Source organism: Phalaenopsis equestris, unplaced genomic scaffold, assembly GCF_001263595.1.
Source record: "Phalaenopsis equestris unplaced genomic scaffold, ASM126359v1 Scaffold000094, whole genome shotgun sequence".
In the NCBI taxonomy this organism is placed as follows: domain Eukaryota; kingdom Viridiplantae; phylum Streptophyta; class Magnoliopsida; order Asparagales; family Orchidaceae; genus Phalaenopsis; species Phalaenopsis equestris.
Window position 1 is genome coordinate 5,883,966 of NW_018164536.1, and position 14,229 is coordinate 5,898,194.

The 14,229-nt window shown below is 35.2% G+C and overlaps 1 protein-coding gene across 1 annotated transcript; it reads right to left on the reverse strand.

The window, feature by feature from the left end:
- Positions 1–1,874: 1,874 nt before the first annotated feature.
- On the reverse strand, positions 1,875–13,664 carry LOC110020187 (maltose excess protein 1-like, chloroplastic). Its single transcript, XM_020718193.1, has 10 exons — positions 13,560–13,664; positions 13,223–13,489; positions 13,005–13,157; positions 12,634–12,924; positions 12,442–12,531; positions 5,049–5,150; positions 4,625–4,743; positions 3,516–3,578; positions 3,360–3,421; positions 1,875–2,204 (listed from the first exon to the last, which is right to left on the reverse strand). The coding sequence occupies exons 1-10, from the start codon at positions 13,662–13,664 to the stop codon at positions 2,122–2,124; spliced, it is 1,335 nt and encodes a 444-aa protein (XP_020573852.1). The 3' UTR covers positions 1,875–2,121.
- Positions 13,665–14,229: the final 565 nt, after the last annotated feature.

The following is a 14,229-nucleotide window of genomic DNA, read 5'->3' on the forward strand; positions in this document are numbered from 1 at the left end:
ACTCTAGCTCTCTCTCTAACTCTCATTGTATCTCTAAAAATCTCTCGGCTTCTTTTCACCTCTTTCATAAGGTCTCTTCTAGATTGCATGAGTTCACGGATTATTCAGAATCATACATCATAAAAGGATTCAACAGAAAATAAAGCATTTTTTTTACAATAAATGTAAAAAATGTAATATGTTTATCTTTCTTATGAATTTTAATTTGATTAATCGATTTTAATCAACCACTCCAAAATAATGTCAATGTATTTTAATATTTTTTTAAATGTCGATGTTGTTTTTAAACCGGGATGGAAAAGAGTCAAGAAAATTATTGAAAAAAATTATTTTGGGCCCTCGTTTGAAAATTTATTGGCTCTGCCACAAGGATCGGCATGATTACGATTAGGGGAGCATAGACCCCTTAGGACATGTACAACTTTTATAGTAGCTCTCGAGCCTTTGGTTATTTGAGTGTCTACACCAACTCTTATATTTGGAGTCATTATAAACAATTAAAATTGGAACAAAATCAAAATATACTAGATAACCATTTAACTATTGTTAGAAGACTTCTTTTTATAGTACTTAGAAGACAAATGATATTAAACATGAAGATAAGCTTTGATACCACCCAAATTCTCATCCATTGAGATATTATCTTTGAGTTATTATAAACAATTAAAATTGAAACAAAGTCAAAATATACTAGATAAACATTTAAGTATTATTAGAGGTAGGAAGACAATTGATATTAAACATGAAGATAGACTCTGATACTACTCAAATTCTCATCCATTGAGATATTATCTACTTCGACCTAGTGGCCTCACCATTTTGTCATATTAATGCAACTTCCTAGAAGGTCACCTATCCCAAGAGTGCTCCAACATGAGCAAGCTTAACTTCAAAGTTTATGCTCCAAATGTTACACTAAAAGATGTCTTGATCTTTTTAAGTTCAACTTCATTTTATTTAAGGGATTTCACACCAATAACATCGATGAATACAAAAGCAAATAATGTTCAGGGCAATATCATCGTTGCACCGGCAACACGCTCACTCTCATTGACGATAAGACATCACACTTACGACAAGCAGGCCATCAGCAGCCTCAAGCTTCTGCAAATGACAGATCTAAATGGTGTATTGAGTCTCTTCTTCAACATCTCTCTGCTGCAGGAGTAGCTGCAACTTTTTCTTGCCAAAACATTTCACTTCTCCGACTCCACAGCCTTCATTCTAAAATGCTTTTATCGAATTTGTTATCAATGTGGCTTTGATACCAAGTGATAGAATTTGTGTCTAACATATTCAATAACTATTGAACCACAAAACTTTTACGTTAGGTGCAATCTTGGCATCATACAACACACCTTTACATCTTATGTAAGAGAGAAGTGAATTAAACATCGGTAAAGAATGTAAATACAATTTTATTTTTTAAAAAACTAAACTAATGATATTTTTATGTAATATGAAAGATCTGTAGTATAAATATAAAAATAAAAGTATGTTGTTTTCGATATGTAAACATATAGATATTGATAGTTATGTATTTTAATGCCCGAACTTAATATAATTTGAAAGATTACATGGTTCTACAATACTAATAGATCGAATACAACAAAATATACAAAATAAAAGACTAAAATTAAAAAAATGAAAGATCTAGCCATCCAAAGGTCACTTACATAAACATTATTATACATACATGCCACACAAATTTTATTCATCTATGTATCTAATTCTTAAAACTCTCATATTTGCATTTATAACATCAAAATGTTATAAATGCAAATATTATAAAAATTGTGTGGTACAACTGCAAATTTTCCTAAAAAATAATGAATGGGCAAAATTGTAAAAAATGTGCAGCAAAAGCCAATTATAGATGCCAATGAGCAAGTAACAAATTAATATCACATCTGGGCAGAAGAACATTACATTACAATCATTTAATAACTCATTTTCCAAAATACATTTTGTAAGCACGTGAAATCAAATGAAACCACATGCCTCCAAAATAAAATCAATCGTTGCAAATTGTGAAAGATTGCTGTTGAATGGCCTTCAGCTGCTGCAGGTGTGAAATGCTAGCAGAAAATAGCAGCAGAGGCTCAAAAACCAAGAATTCTTTCATGGCCTGAAAATTAGATCTTTTAAAGATTTCATTGGTGAGTTGTGCGCATAAGCAACTGAATCCCTCCAAAAAGTCCATCCTAATTGAAATTTATAAAAAAAATTTGGGAATTAGTATTAGTATGTTATTTAAAGTTTTGGGCATTTTGCACACATACCACACAATTCTTATGTATTTACATATCAAACACCCAAACATTCTTATTTACAAACATACCACTCGAATCTTTAACATCACATGAAAAATATCACGGTCGCTAACTTTTTAAAAGTGAAATACACTTGTTCACGCATAAGTTTATGAAACCAATGGGGTAAAAATGTAAATATCAAACTTTGGGTGTCGGTTAGGTATAGAAATGTGTTATATACGTAAATTTCTCGTATGGATAATTACATACAAACCACCAAAAATATTGATATTTATAAATTAACCATTGAGGGAATATTGAGAATTTGATAAAAATGAAAAACAAAGGTTCGGGTCTTAGCATGAATTTGATATTTGAGGGAATATGAAAAATGCATGAAAGAGGGTGGTTGATTTGTAAATAGCAAGTTTTGATAAAAAAGATAATCTAATAATCTCAACTGGATTTAGTTTATTGTCCGATAAGGTTGTAAACGAGCCCAGCGTGCTCAGGCTCGGCTCGTGTTCGGCTCGTTTGAAATTGTTTGTGTTAAACCGGCTCGTGTTTGAAACCGGCTCGTGAACAGTGTGTTCGTGTTCGGCTCGAAATTGTCTCGTTAAACTCAAAAAATATATGTAGAGTGATGGATTCGAACATGGATCAAATATATGCAAAATGAGGCACATAACCCACATTACCACAAGAGCAGTTACGGTTTAAACATAAATATAAATATATATAATATATATTATAATATAAATAATATGTGTAATATATTATTATATAAATAATTATATAATTTTTTTTTATTTCGAGCTACAACGAGTCGAACACGAGCGAACAAAGAATTGTTCGTGTTCGGCTCGTTTATAATTCGAGCTTTAAGAACTTGTTCGTGTTCGGCTCGTTTACTTAACGAACGAGCCGAACATGAGTTGTTCACGAACAATGAGCTTTTTTGACAACCCTACTGTCCCCGCTAGGCACTGGAAGTGTGGAAGTAAATATTAAAATTTGGATGCTAGATGTGTACATACATAAGAATTGTGAGGTATGTATGATCTAAATATAGCATTTAAAATGTAAAGGGGTAGACAACAAGACCTAGCCAAGCAAAGTAGCCAAGAGTTGAAGCCAGAAAAAATGTCCTGCTAATGCTGTTAAATCTGGGTTGGGAAGTTGAGAGCAGAAAAAGGAATCAGAATCAAGTTAGAAAATTCATCCAAAATGCCAACAAATGAAGCATATACAAAACCTTACATGAACATGCAGAGCAGATTTCCCCACCCCTGCAGAAAGGACCCCCAAGATGAACCAGTGAACCTGCAGTTATATTTATATGTCCACAAGATAGAAATATCTATGGTCTGATCAAAATCAATATATCCTAAAGCTAAGAATGAGGTAAATAAAATGCCAACATAAGGTGTAATGAATAATATATTTTTTCCTTCTTTTTTTTTAGTGTTTATATACATATCATACAATTTTACTATGTATTTACACATTAAAATATTCATATTTACATGCAAACCACTCAAAACTTTATCATCACATCAAAAACAACAACACTACCTTTGTTAAAAGTGAAATACACATTTGTATATATCAATATATGCATATACATATGCATGCGTATATATATACTAAAGCAAACACAAGGTATATATCAATATATGTGTATACATATGCATATGTATATATATACTAAAGCAAACTTAAGGTATAATGACAAAAATTATTTGCATTCATGTGTGTGTGTGTGTGTTTATATGTACGTATAGATATATATCTATATCTATATGTGTGTGTAAATATATGTGTTTGCGTGTACACATATGTACATTGATACATATGCAATTGCATGCATGCAGATACATGAAGGGGTGTCGGTCAACTTTTTCTCGATTACAAATTTCTAGAGGTTTGCTAGTGATCACTTTTGTTTTTTATATTTTATTTCTTTTCGGCTTTCATTCTAAAAACATATTTGTTCCGTGCATATTTTGCATGTTTTTTTGGACATTTATATACATGTCATACGATTCTTATGTATATACACATTTAAAACATAAACCTTCATATTTACATGCAAACCACTCAAATGGTTATCATCATATCAAAAACACAACTATCACTAACTTTGTTAAAAGTAAAATACACATTTAAATGCATAGGTTTATGACACCATCACTGCCTTTACCTACTTAACCTAAATCTTACGTGCACCCAAACACCCCCAAAGTCTAGAAATTTCATATTCTTAATATTCTATCTTCTTTTGTGTGAAAAGAAATACTGTACTAATGACACTACATTTAAGAGAAATTAGATCGATGGAAATCAAGAAAGGAGGAAAGATTAAATACCACATTAAATCACGGATGAATAGAGCACGTGGAACCAATAGGCCATTTCCAAGCATTGCAAGCAACATTGAGAAAGCTGATAAGCCTCTGATGTTTTCCGGATTCAGATAGTTGGTCCACTGAGCATGATAAAATTTAGTTTAAAGGGCTATTTGGTAACAGATTTAAGTCAGATCTAACTTAAAATCTTGCCAAGAGACAAATTTTAAATCCTAGATTTAGTAAATCCTATTTCTTGTCAATTTCTTCTCAGTTTTGCCTTAAATCCCCAATTTACTAAATTCTGGTGCTGGCAGGATTCAATAAATCTGGATTTACATGATTTATTAACTCCGCTAAATCTGCTACCAAATAGCCCCTAAGAGTTGAATATACCAAGTACACTCTTGAGTATACATGAACAATTAGAATCAAGTATGCTAACCATTTGTGCGACAGGCATCCACATGAAGAGCAGAGTAGCAGTCCAGCCAGATGTTGACCTTACAAATTTTGTTCCTTTATCAGATAGTTTTCCAGCACGTGCCTGCAGATCATAGGTCCAACACGTTAAAAAAAACAAAAAAGAAAATTTCCAAACGGTAAAAGGCTAAAAGTACCATATCTGTTGACTAAAAGTATATTTAGAGCTAATGACAACTATTCTTTCAAATTTAATATCTAATTCCATAAGATGTCACCATTGAGAAGAATCAATTAACAGTTTTTTTAAAAAAAGGAAGATTTATATTTCATACCAGTTATTTACTATGTATTTACATATTTAAAACCTAAAAGTCAAGCATGTCACCTTACCTATGCATGATGAGGTCTATTTCATTTTCTAAAAGTTAAAGAAAGTGATATTTTAGATGTGATATGAAAGATTCGAATGGTATGACTGTAAAAAGCAAAGTTTAGGTGTTACATATGTAAATACATAAGAATTGGATGGTATGGATGGTAGGATGGTATGTATGTAAATGCCCCTAATATGAATTGTAAGTTTACTGCTAGTTCACTTAAACATGCAGTTGCTTAAACAATACAAGTTTTGCAATAAAAAACAAACACTGAAAATCACTAGGAAGAACACTAACCCTGCGATAGAAAAAGCAAGCTAGACCGAGCTCTTCATTATTTTTCAGGGATAAAAGGATACTAAATTGCTTTCAATTTTGAAAGTTATTGTTTTTGAATGGATTTAAGAGTATTTTTGAGTAGTTTTATTTTCAGTTCTTTGTAGGATGAATAAGAGGAGGTTCCACACAAAAAAAATAAGAACTTGTTGCTTTTGAATGGATTTAGCGGCATATGTTGAGAGTAACATATGATCAACAAAGGATCCTCAGTTCATTTAGCTTAAAAGATATATGAAGCATTGTGAATTGGTTAAAAAGTCAGCTTTTCATTTAAAGGTTTTTGGATGTCTATTCGATGTGCACAGATATTTTCTTCTTCCTTGCATTATTGATCGCCAATAAAGGCTGGTAAACCACAAAAAGTAAAGCACAATAAATACCTTATAACGTGTGAGCTACGAAAGGATTGAAATGTAATTTGGGACAAACAGAATTTGAAGATCAGATAGAAATGTGGTGGAAAAGTAAAGGTTGTTGTAAATGAATCTGAAAATTTTACAATTAATAAAATAGATTAAAGTAGTGCAAAATCTCAGTCAAAACCCACATATGATTAAAGGGGGGATTTCCATACATAAATATAACTTTTTCAAGATGGCATAAAAAAATTTAGCATCCAAATAAGATAACTGCTACATAACCACTGATTTCAAAGTGAAAATAAATCCCATATATATATATATATATATATATCTCTGTGTGTGTGTGTGTGATTTCCTAATATAACATTATTTCCTTTCTTATTTTAGATTTATTTTCTTGGCTTAGATTTATTTCATTTCCTATTTTATGTTGTTTCCTTTATCTCCAATTAATCAAATATGAATTGATTAATTGGAGATATTAGGTGTTATATCTTTTATTTCCTAGTATATATATATTTTTTTTGTCTTTCCTATTCTAGGATTCATGTAAGGGTCATTTATAACCCCTTAATATCAATGAAAATTCTGGTTTTTTCTTCATTATTCGGACTTTTAATATGGTATCAGAGCCTTGAAACAAATCCTAGAGTCTCCTGCCGCTGAAAACTTCCTATTTCATGCAACCGACAACCATTGTCGTGTTGCAAACCCTTCTTCCGCCTCCCCTTTCTAGTTTTCCCATTGGAAACTTCCTTACCCTGTAAGCCCCGTCACTGGAATTTCCTCCTGCAACCTTTCTCGTCGCCGAAATTCTCTCCTGCAACGTTTCCCGCCGCCGAAATTCTCTCCTACTACAGCCTTTCAAGCTAACGGTCTCTCTCATGTCGGCCAACTCTCCTCCTTGCAGAGACCCTTCTCCTTTTAGATCTATTAACAAGCCTCCCATGTCAATCAGGAAGGACGGAAATCAGACAGCTAAATTAGTTTTTTATAATTAGAAGCTTCCTTATTTAAATTATTTCTAATATATTCATTCTGATTTATTTCCCTTTTAGATTAATATTTAGATTAAGAATATGTATTATTAAGTTACCTAAAATAGATTATACAAAATATTTTGTAGCTAAAATAGATTGTAATATTATTATTTAATGGAATGAAAGCAAAGAGAAAATACATCGAGCCTATTCAGAATTCAACCTATTTTTTTCAAAACTTTGAGATGGTATCAGAGCCAAATTATTATCTTAACCACCGATAATCATTGGAGGACCGTCAAGACTCTCTTCACACTGGCATTCTTGCGGGACGGGAAGGGAAGAACTATTTGATTCTCGCTCGGCTGCTTTGTCCAAAACTCTCATCTGCTTCGACTACGCCGCTCGACTGCTTCGGCAAGTTCGTCTGGACTGTTCGTCTGTTTGTTTGGGCCTCGAGAGGCGACCGTGGTTGGTTGTGTAAGCTTTGGGCTCCAGGTAGTCACCTCAGGAGAGAACCTTTGGTGCAATTTATGTGTCTCTGACTTTGATATCTCATCGCCTGAGGATCCCTCTGCAAACCCTTCCTTGCCTAATTATATCTTCATTATTCCTTTTCCCGCTGCTACCGCTGCCACGGCAAGTCGCAGTGACCTCCGATGCTCTCCCGCGACGAAGACATTGAATCTGGCGTCGCCGTTCAGTGGCCTTCCGGTTTGCTATCAAGCTTAGGGCGGCATTGGGAATAGCGGCGACAATCTCTCCAAAACTATGAGCAATTTCGCTTACATGCATTGCCCTAATTACCGCAGCCCTCTTTTCGACTTCTCTCTACCTGAAGATCTCTTCCAGAAAGACAATCATATGTCGGAGTTCTATGATTCCTTGTTAGGAGATAACCTTATTTGGGGAGAAAATGAATGGTCTCTCAGGCACCAGGCAAAATTTAGTGAACCAAAAGAAGATCTTCTTAGCGAGTTCTATGAGAATTATTTTGCACCTCAACATTACGGGTATGATGAACACCATAAACTTGATTTCACTGGCACTCACGGCTTCAGCATCTTAGCTTCAACACTTTTGGTGTGAAAATCAGGGAACAAATCGTCCTCATCGTCGTAGGAAGAATCAATAGCATTTGGATCATATAATAGGACGCAGATCCTACCTGTAGGTTATGATCAATAGCATTTGGACCATGTAACTGGATCCTATTTGTGGGCTATGTAGTGTAGCGTTTGGATCAGGACGTGGATCCTACTTGTAGGCTATGATCGATAGCATCTAGATTGTGTAACTGAAATCAGATCCTTCTTGTGGCTATGATTTGAATTTTTGGGCGACAATGATAAATGATTTCTTGCTTTTCTTTGCTCGAATCATATATGGTTCATGAGTTCTCCCTGAGGCTTCAATATTCTCGGCTTCGACACTCTTAGGCTTCGACACTCTAAGACTTCGACGCTCTAAGGCTCAACATTCTCGGCTTAGGCGCTTTCGGCTTCGGCACTCATGGCTTGAGAAATTTTGGTCCCGATAGTGTTATCAGTTTTTTGTTGGCAAATTGATGCTTCCTGATCAGTCAACATCAATTTGAGGGGGATGTCAATCAGGAATGACGAAAATCAGACAGCTAAATTAGAAATTTTCTATAATTAGGAGCTTCCTTATTTAAATTATTTCTAATATCTTTATTCTGATTTATTTCTCTTTTAAATGAATATTTAGATTAGGAATATGTATTGATATTAGACATAGTTAACATACAAATAGGAAATAAAATAATATAAAATATTTTGTACCTAAAATAGATTGTAAGATTATTATTTAATGGAATGAAAGCAAAGGGAAAATGCATCGAGTCTAATCAGAATTCAGTCTATTTTTTCAAAACTTTGACATCCCGGTGAGATCTAACTCCCATGAAACCTCGCCTGCAGGCCTCCTTGCCCATATGAAGATTCCTTCAGTTCCCATACTCCCTGTAGTATACCCTCAAGTCCTGTAGTATACCCTCCTCAAGAGTTTTTCCTCTACCAGGCCTCCTCCAAACCCTGTAGTATACCCTCAAGAGTTTTTCCTCTACCAGGCCTCCTCCAAAACAGACTTTTCTCTGAAGCTTTTTCTACAACAGACCCTCCTTCGAAGCTTTTTCTGCATCTCCTCTAGAGCTTTTTCTTGCAAAAGTCTCTCCTCCTGAATCTTTTCTGCAACAAGCCTTTCTCCGGAACTTTTCCAGCAGCATGCCCTTCTCTGGAGCTTTTCTTGCTACAGACTTACCTTTGGATCCTTTTCCGCAACAAGGTCTACTTCCGTAGTTTTTTCTTTATTTTTCTATGGGCCATACCCTGCAGGTTCTCCTGTTGGTCGTCTACTTCCCTTTAAACTCCCCTACTGCATTACCTGTAGGAGTCTTCAGCCTACCTACAGACACTACAGTCAAAGATAACCACAGTAACTAGAAGTCAGTTTTTCCTACAGGTTGTCTAATCATTCCCTGCAAACTCCTCTGTAGCATACTTGTAAAAGTCTTCTACCTACCTACAGACACTATGTGAACTGCAATCAAAGACCACAGTCAACTAGAAGTTAGTTTTTCTTGCAGGTTGTCTACTTCTCTGCAGACTCCCTTACAACATTACCTGTAAGAGTCTTCCGTCTACCTAGAGATATTACAGGAACTGCAATCAATAAAAATTGCAGTATGGGGAAGATTTCCAAGTTCACCGTCACAGAATATTCCTCGTCCATTGTTTTATGTTTTCAAATCCAAATAAAACATGATTTTCAGCCATTTTTCGACTTGAGGGGGAGTGTTAGAACTTATAATAATAAATAAATTATTGATATTATAAGTTATGAGAATTAAATTTATTTCCTAATATAACTTTATTTTCTTTCTTATTTTTGGTTTATTTTCTTGGATCAGATATATTTTCTTCCTATTTTATGTTGTTTCATTTATCTTCAAATAGTTACTATGAATTGATTAATTGAAGATATTAGATGTTATATATTTCCTTTCCTATTATTTTTTTTAATTGTCTTTACTATTTTAGGTTTCATGAAAGTGTTATTTATAACCACTTTCATGTATGTATATATATATAGAGAGAGAGAGACACACACACACACACACATATATAATAGGAAATTGTGATTCTTTGTTAACTAAATCAAGACATATAAATCTCAAGTTTTATCCACCATCGATTGAGTACATATAAGAATTGCAAAATATGGGTTTGAGTAAATTGAGACTTGGGTCTCCCATGAGCCCTTTATTTAAGATTTTAAAGATAATGATAGCTCTCGTTATGAAACAGACAAGGATAGGTGAGTGCCTACTCCTACTAGTTGGCTGTTATCATAAGATGCATGGAATTAACTAGAAGCAGTGCTTTGGTGGTGTAGTCGATATAGGTTGGGCCAAGCGACAAACTTCTAAGTTCAAATTTTTTTGTCATTAAGGTCAGGTAGTATCATTCATATTTTAAAGAAGATCACCTTCTCAAATAAAAGTTTGTTAACTATGACAAGAACGACTGAGAATTTGCTAGTGAAGTGATTGATAATGTTAATGAAAATAGACATCATATCAGCTTCTAATCAGTGAAGCCAACTTAGAGGTCAACGGGAAAATTTAAGTTGATGTAGGTCAGCGAGGAGGTTTGTGTTAAATCAAGTGGGCTAACCAGCGACAGAGAAGAAGCCATGTGTAGCGAGTGTTTTTGTTTGAAAATAGAAAAACAAAGATGTATGAATGCATATATCTCAATATATTAATTTGCCTTGTTTTACCTTGGATACTATTTTATTACATTGACTCCTTTTGGGGTCTACTTAGAATTTGTCTTGCTATATTGGAAGAGAAGTGAAGGGACAAGAAGATGTGATTAAAAAGAATGTAGAGGACGAAAAGCAATAGAAAGATGAAAGAAAAATAAGACGAAAAAGATTTGAGAAAGAATGTGAGGATAACATCTTAACGAGCAAAAATATTTCTCATACACATACACATATTTGAACTAATATATATACATTTTTCAGTGCACACGTGGAAGTAAAGAAACTAACAAGCCATGTAAATCCTTGTGCACATTTTTCTAGTGTTTTTGTTATAGATTATGTTCATCTTTGTATAGTATTGCTTTCATGTGCAAGGTTTTTCCCAAAAATTTGAACCTGTTTTCTTAAGGATTCAGGCATCTTCAAGAAAAATACACTAAAGAAAATGGGAATGTTAGAGAAAAAGCATGCCCCGAGTTTGAATAAGTGTATAAAACATGATAATTTGAGCATGGATAGGTAGATGTTACCAAATAGTACTTGTTAGCACACCTATTGCATGGTAAGATTGTTTTTTTTGCCACCATAAGACAGCAGGGTGTTAATTAACCATGAATTGAACTGAATGAAGTTTTCTTAAAGAGTACAAGTAACAACTATTGTTGAGATGGAGCCCGGTCCACCCTCCCCGCTCCCGCACTCTGTTGCGATTTCTCCCGCCCCCTTCCCGTTTCACGAATCGGTGCCATCGCTCCCTCGATCGAGAGCAGTCGCGACTCCCGTTCGCCAGCACCCGCTCTCGCCTCTCCCTAACTGTTCCCGCCTCCAGTTTCACGATAAAAAGAGACGGTTATCGTTCAGAATATGAAGTCACGGTTGGTGTTCTTCTTCGGGCTTCCTCGAGATGAAGGAAAGTGCAAGCAATAGTTCCTTGCGGTGAAGGAAGAAGAAAGAAAGAAGAAGATTGTTCTCGCTTGACTTCTTTTTGGAGGCTTGTAGCTGAAAAGAAATTTTATTTATATCTCTTGTAAGTTTATCTTATTCAGTGTATCTCAATATAGAGAGAGAAAAAAAAAAAGACAGAAGAAGAAAAAACAATGAAGTGGGAGATTCCTCTTGTAAGTCGAGGTGATCGATTGATGTAAATTCCTCAAATAGTAAAATCCTTTGTAACTTCGTGGACATAAGCAATTTGTCGAACTACATAAATCTGTGTGTTCTTTTCTGGTGTGATTTTTCTTGTTCTATTTTTCGCTTCGTCGATCGTTCTTCTATTTGATTCCTATTTGATTTATATATATATCACATCAACTGTATGGTCTATAGTTCACAACAACTATCACATATCAGTAGCAGAATATAAATCGATTCAGGGCACATATGAAAGCTATATTAATAGAATAATGACTAAACGCCAACAAAAGATCACATATGAACAAATTAAGGATTAGAAAACCAAAGAGAAAATCAAACTGAAGCTAAAAATTTTATGGCCTGGACCTTTATCATTCATGAAATGGAGAGCACTCCTAATACCAATAAAGGTAACTAATTGTAGAACATACCAATACAACGGCGACAAGGGCCACTGCAAAGGAGATGATACCAGGCAACATGCTATTCGGAACGAAAGGAACAAATGTCGACCACATCACCTAAAGATCCATTTTAGATAAAAACAGTTCTGAGATTATCAGCACATTATACTTGAAAACCCTAAAAAATCCAACCAAACACAAAGCTGGCAGTAAATTGACCTGAGGGAGAACAGAGAGACCTCCAACTGTAATGAAATCTTCCCAGAGCATCCAAACCCTTTTATGAATCCAACCAAAGTAATTCAAAAAGTTAATGACCAGACCAGAAGCAACCACCACAGATGTCGCCGCGAACTGCAGCTGGGGCATGGCCTCAGCCATGGCAAGCTGCACGATGACGACGTAAGTCGACAAAACTCCTAGGGTTTGGACGATTACCGCCTCCGTCTCCCTTTTCTTAGCAAAGTAGGACAACAATGAAAGATTCCCCAACAAGCCCGTGAGCATCCCCTGTCGCATTTCGCAGATCCTTGAGAGAAATCCCTCGCATGATAGGAAGCACGATCTCAACAAGGTGATCTAACACTCACCAGCCAAGGGACGGCGAAGAGCGCGATCTTGTCTCCGGATAAGAGATTGCGATAGTTAAGAATGATTTGGGGGAGCTGGAGGAGAAGGAACGGGACATTAGCGGCTCCAGCAAACTTGGCAGTCAGAGAATCCCATTCTTGAAACTTGAATCCCTAGAATGCATCGAGATGAAAGAAGACCGGGAGAAGGGGATATGATGAGGTGCGGGTCTCGTTACCTTAGCTGAGGAGGCTGTCGAGCTCGATTCATTCGCCGATGCTAAGAGCAAAGGTGGTTTTCCAAAGATGAAGAGAGGGCGGCAGTGGAGAAAACTGTATAGGGTTCTTGAAGAAGCGGAAGTGAATATCGGACAGAGATGGGAGGTTCCATGGGGAGAGACTGGTGAGCTGCGTCGAAGAGCAGAGAATCTAAATGAGGATGTAGGCGGCTGCGGTGGCCGGAATCTGGAGAACGGCGGGAAGGGCGGCACCCCGGGCCACAAACCCTATATCGAAGGAGCTCTGCGGGGCTGTACAGCGGGGAAGGTGTGGAAATTGCGAGAGCGGGTGAGTCGCCAACTCGCCATGTTGCAATGGAAGTGTTGACTCGTCTGCACTCGCCGCGTGGCAGAGATCCTGGTAAAGATGAACACGTGGAGCATTACTGTGGCGCGGCGGCATAAGCACTCGTGGATTTTCGACCGTTGCTTGGAAGTAGGCCGTAAACGAAACAATGACATGAATAATCCGAATTTGGCTTGATTACAGTCTGATCATATTTATTCAAATTAATAAATAAATAAATTTAAATAATTTTTAAAATTTTGAAGTTAAAATGAATTAAATATGAGTATAATCGAACTTGTTCGTTTATGTTCACGAACAAATTTATTTGTTGTTCAATAAGTAATTTGTTAAATTCTTGCTATTAAGCTCTATGATAGCTCATATGATATATTATATATTATTTAAATAATATTTTATTAAATTGGATATTAACTCGTTTGTTGATAGTTCCATGATAGTTTATATCATATATAATTTAAAAATATTTGATACTAAGTTTCAACATGTTTTATAATTATCATTTTTAGTTATTTGGAAGGATTTAGATTAAATCATGCTTAAATGTTACATAAATTATTCTGCTAAACATCTCCTAAACGAGGGATTCAAGGCAAATGGAGGAGAAACGAGATTTAAGATATTATAGAGTTTAGAGTTTACAATCAATTAATTAATAGCT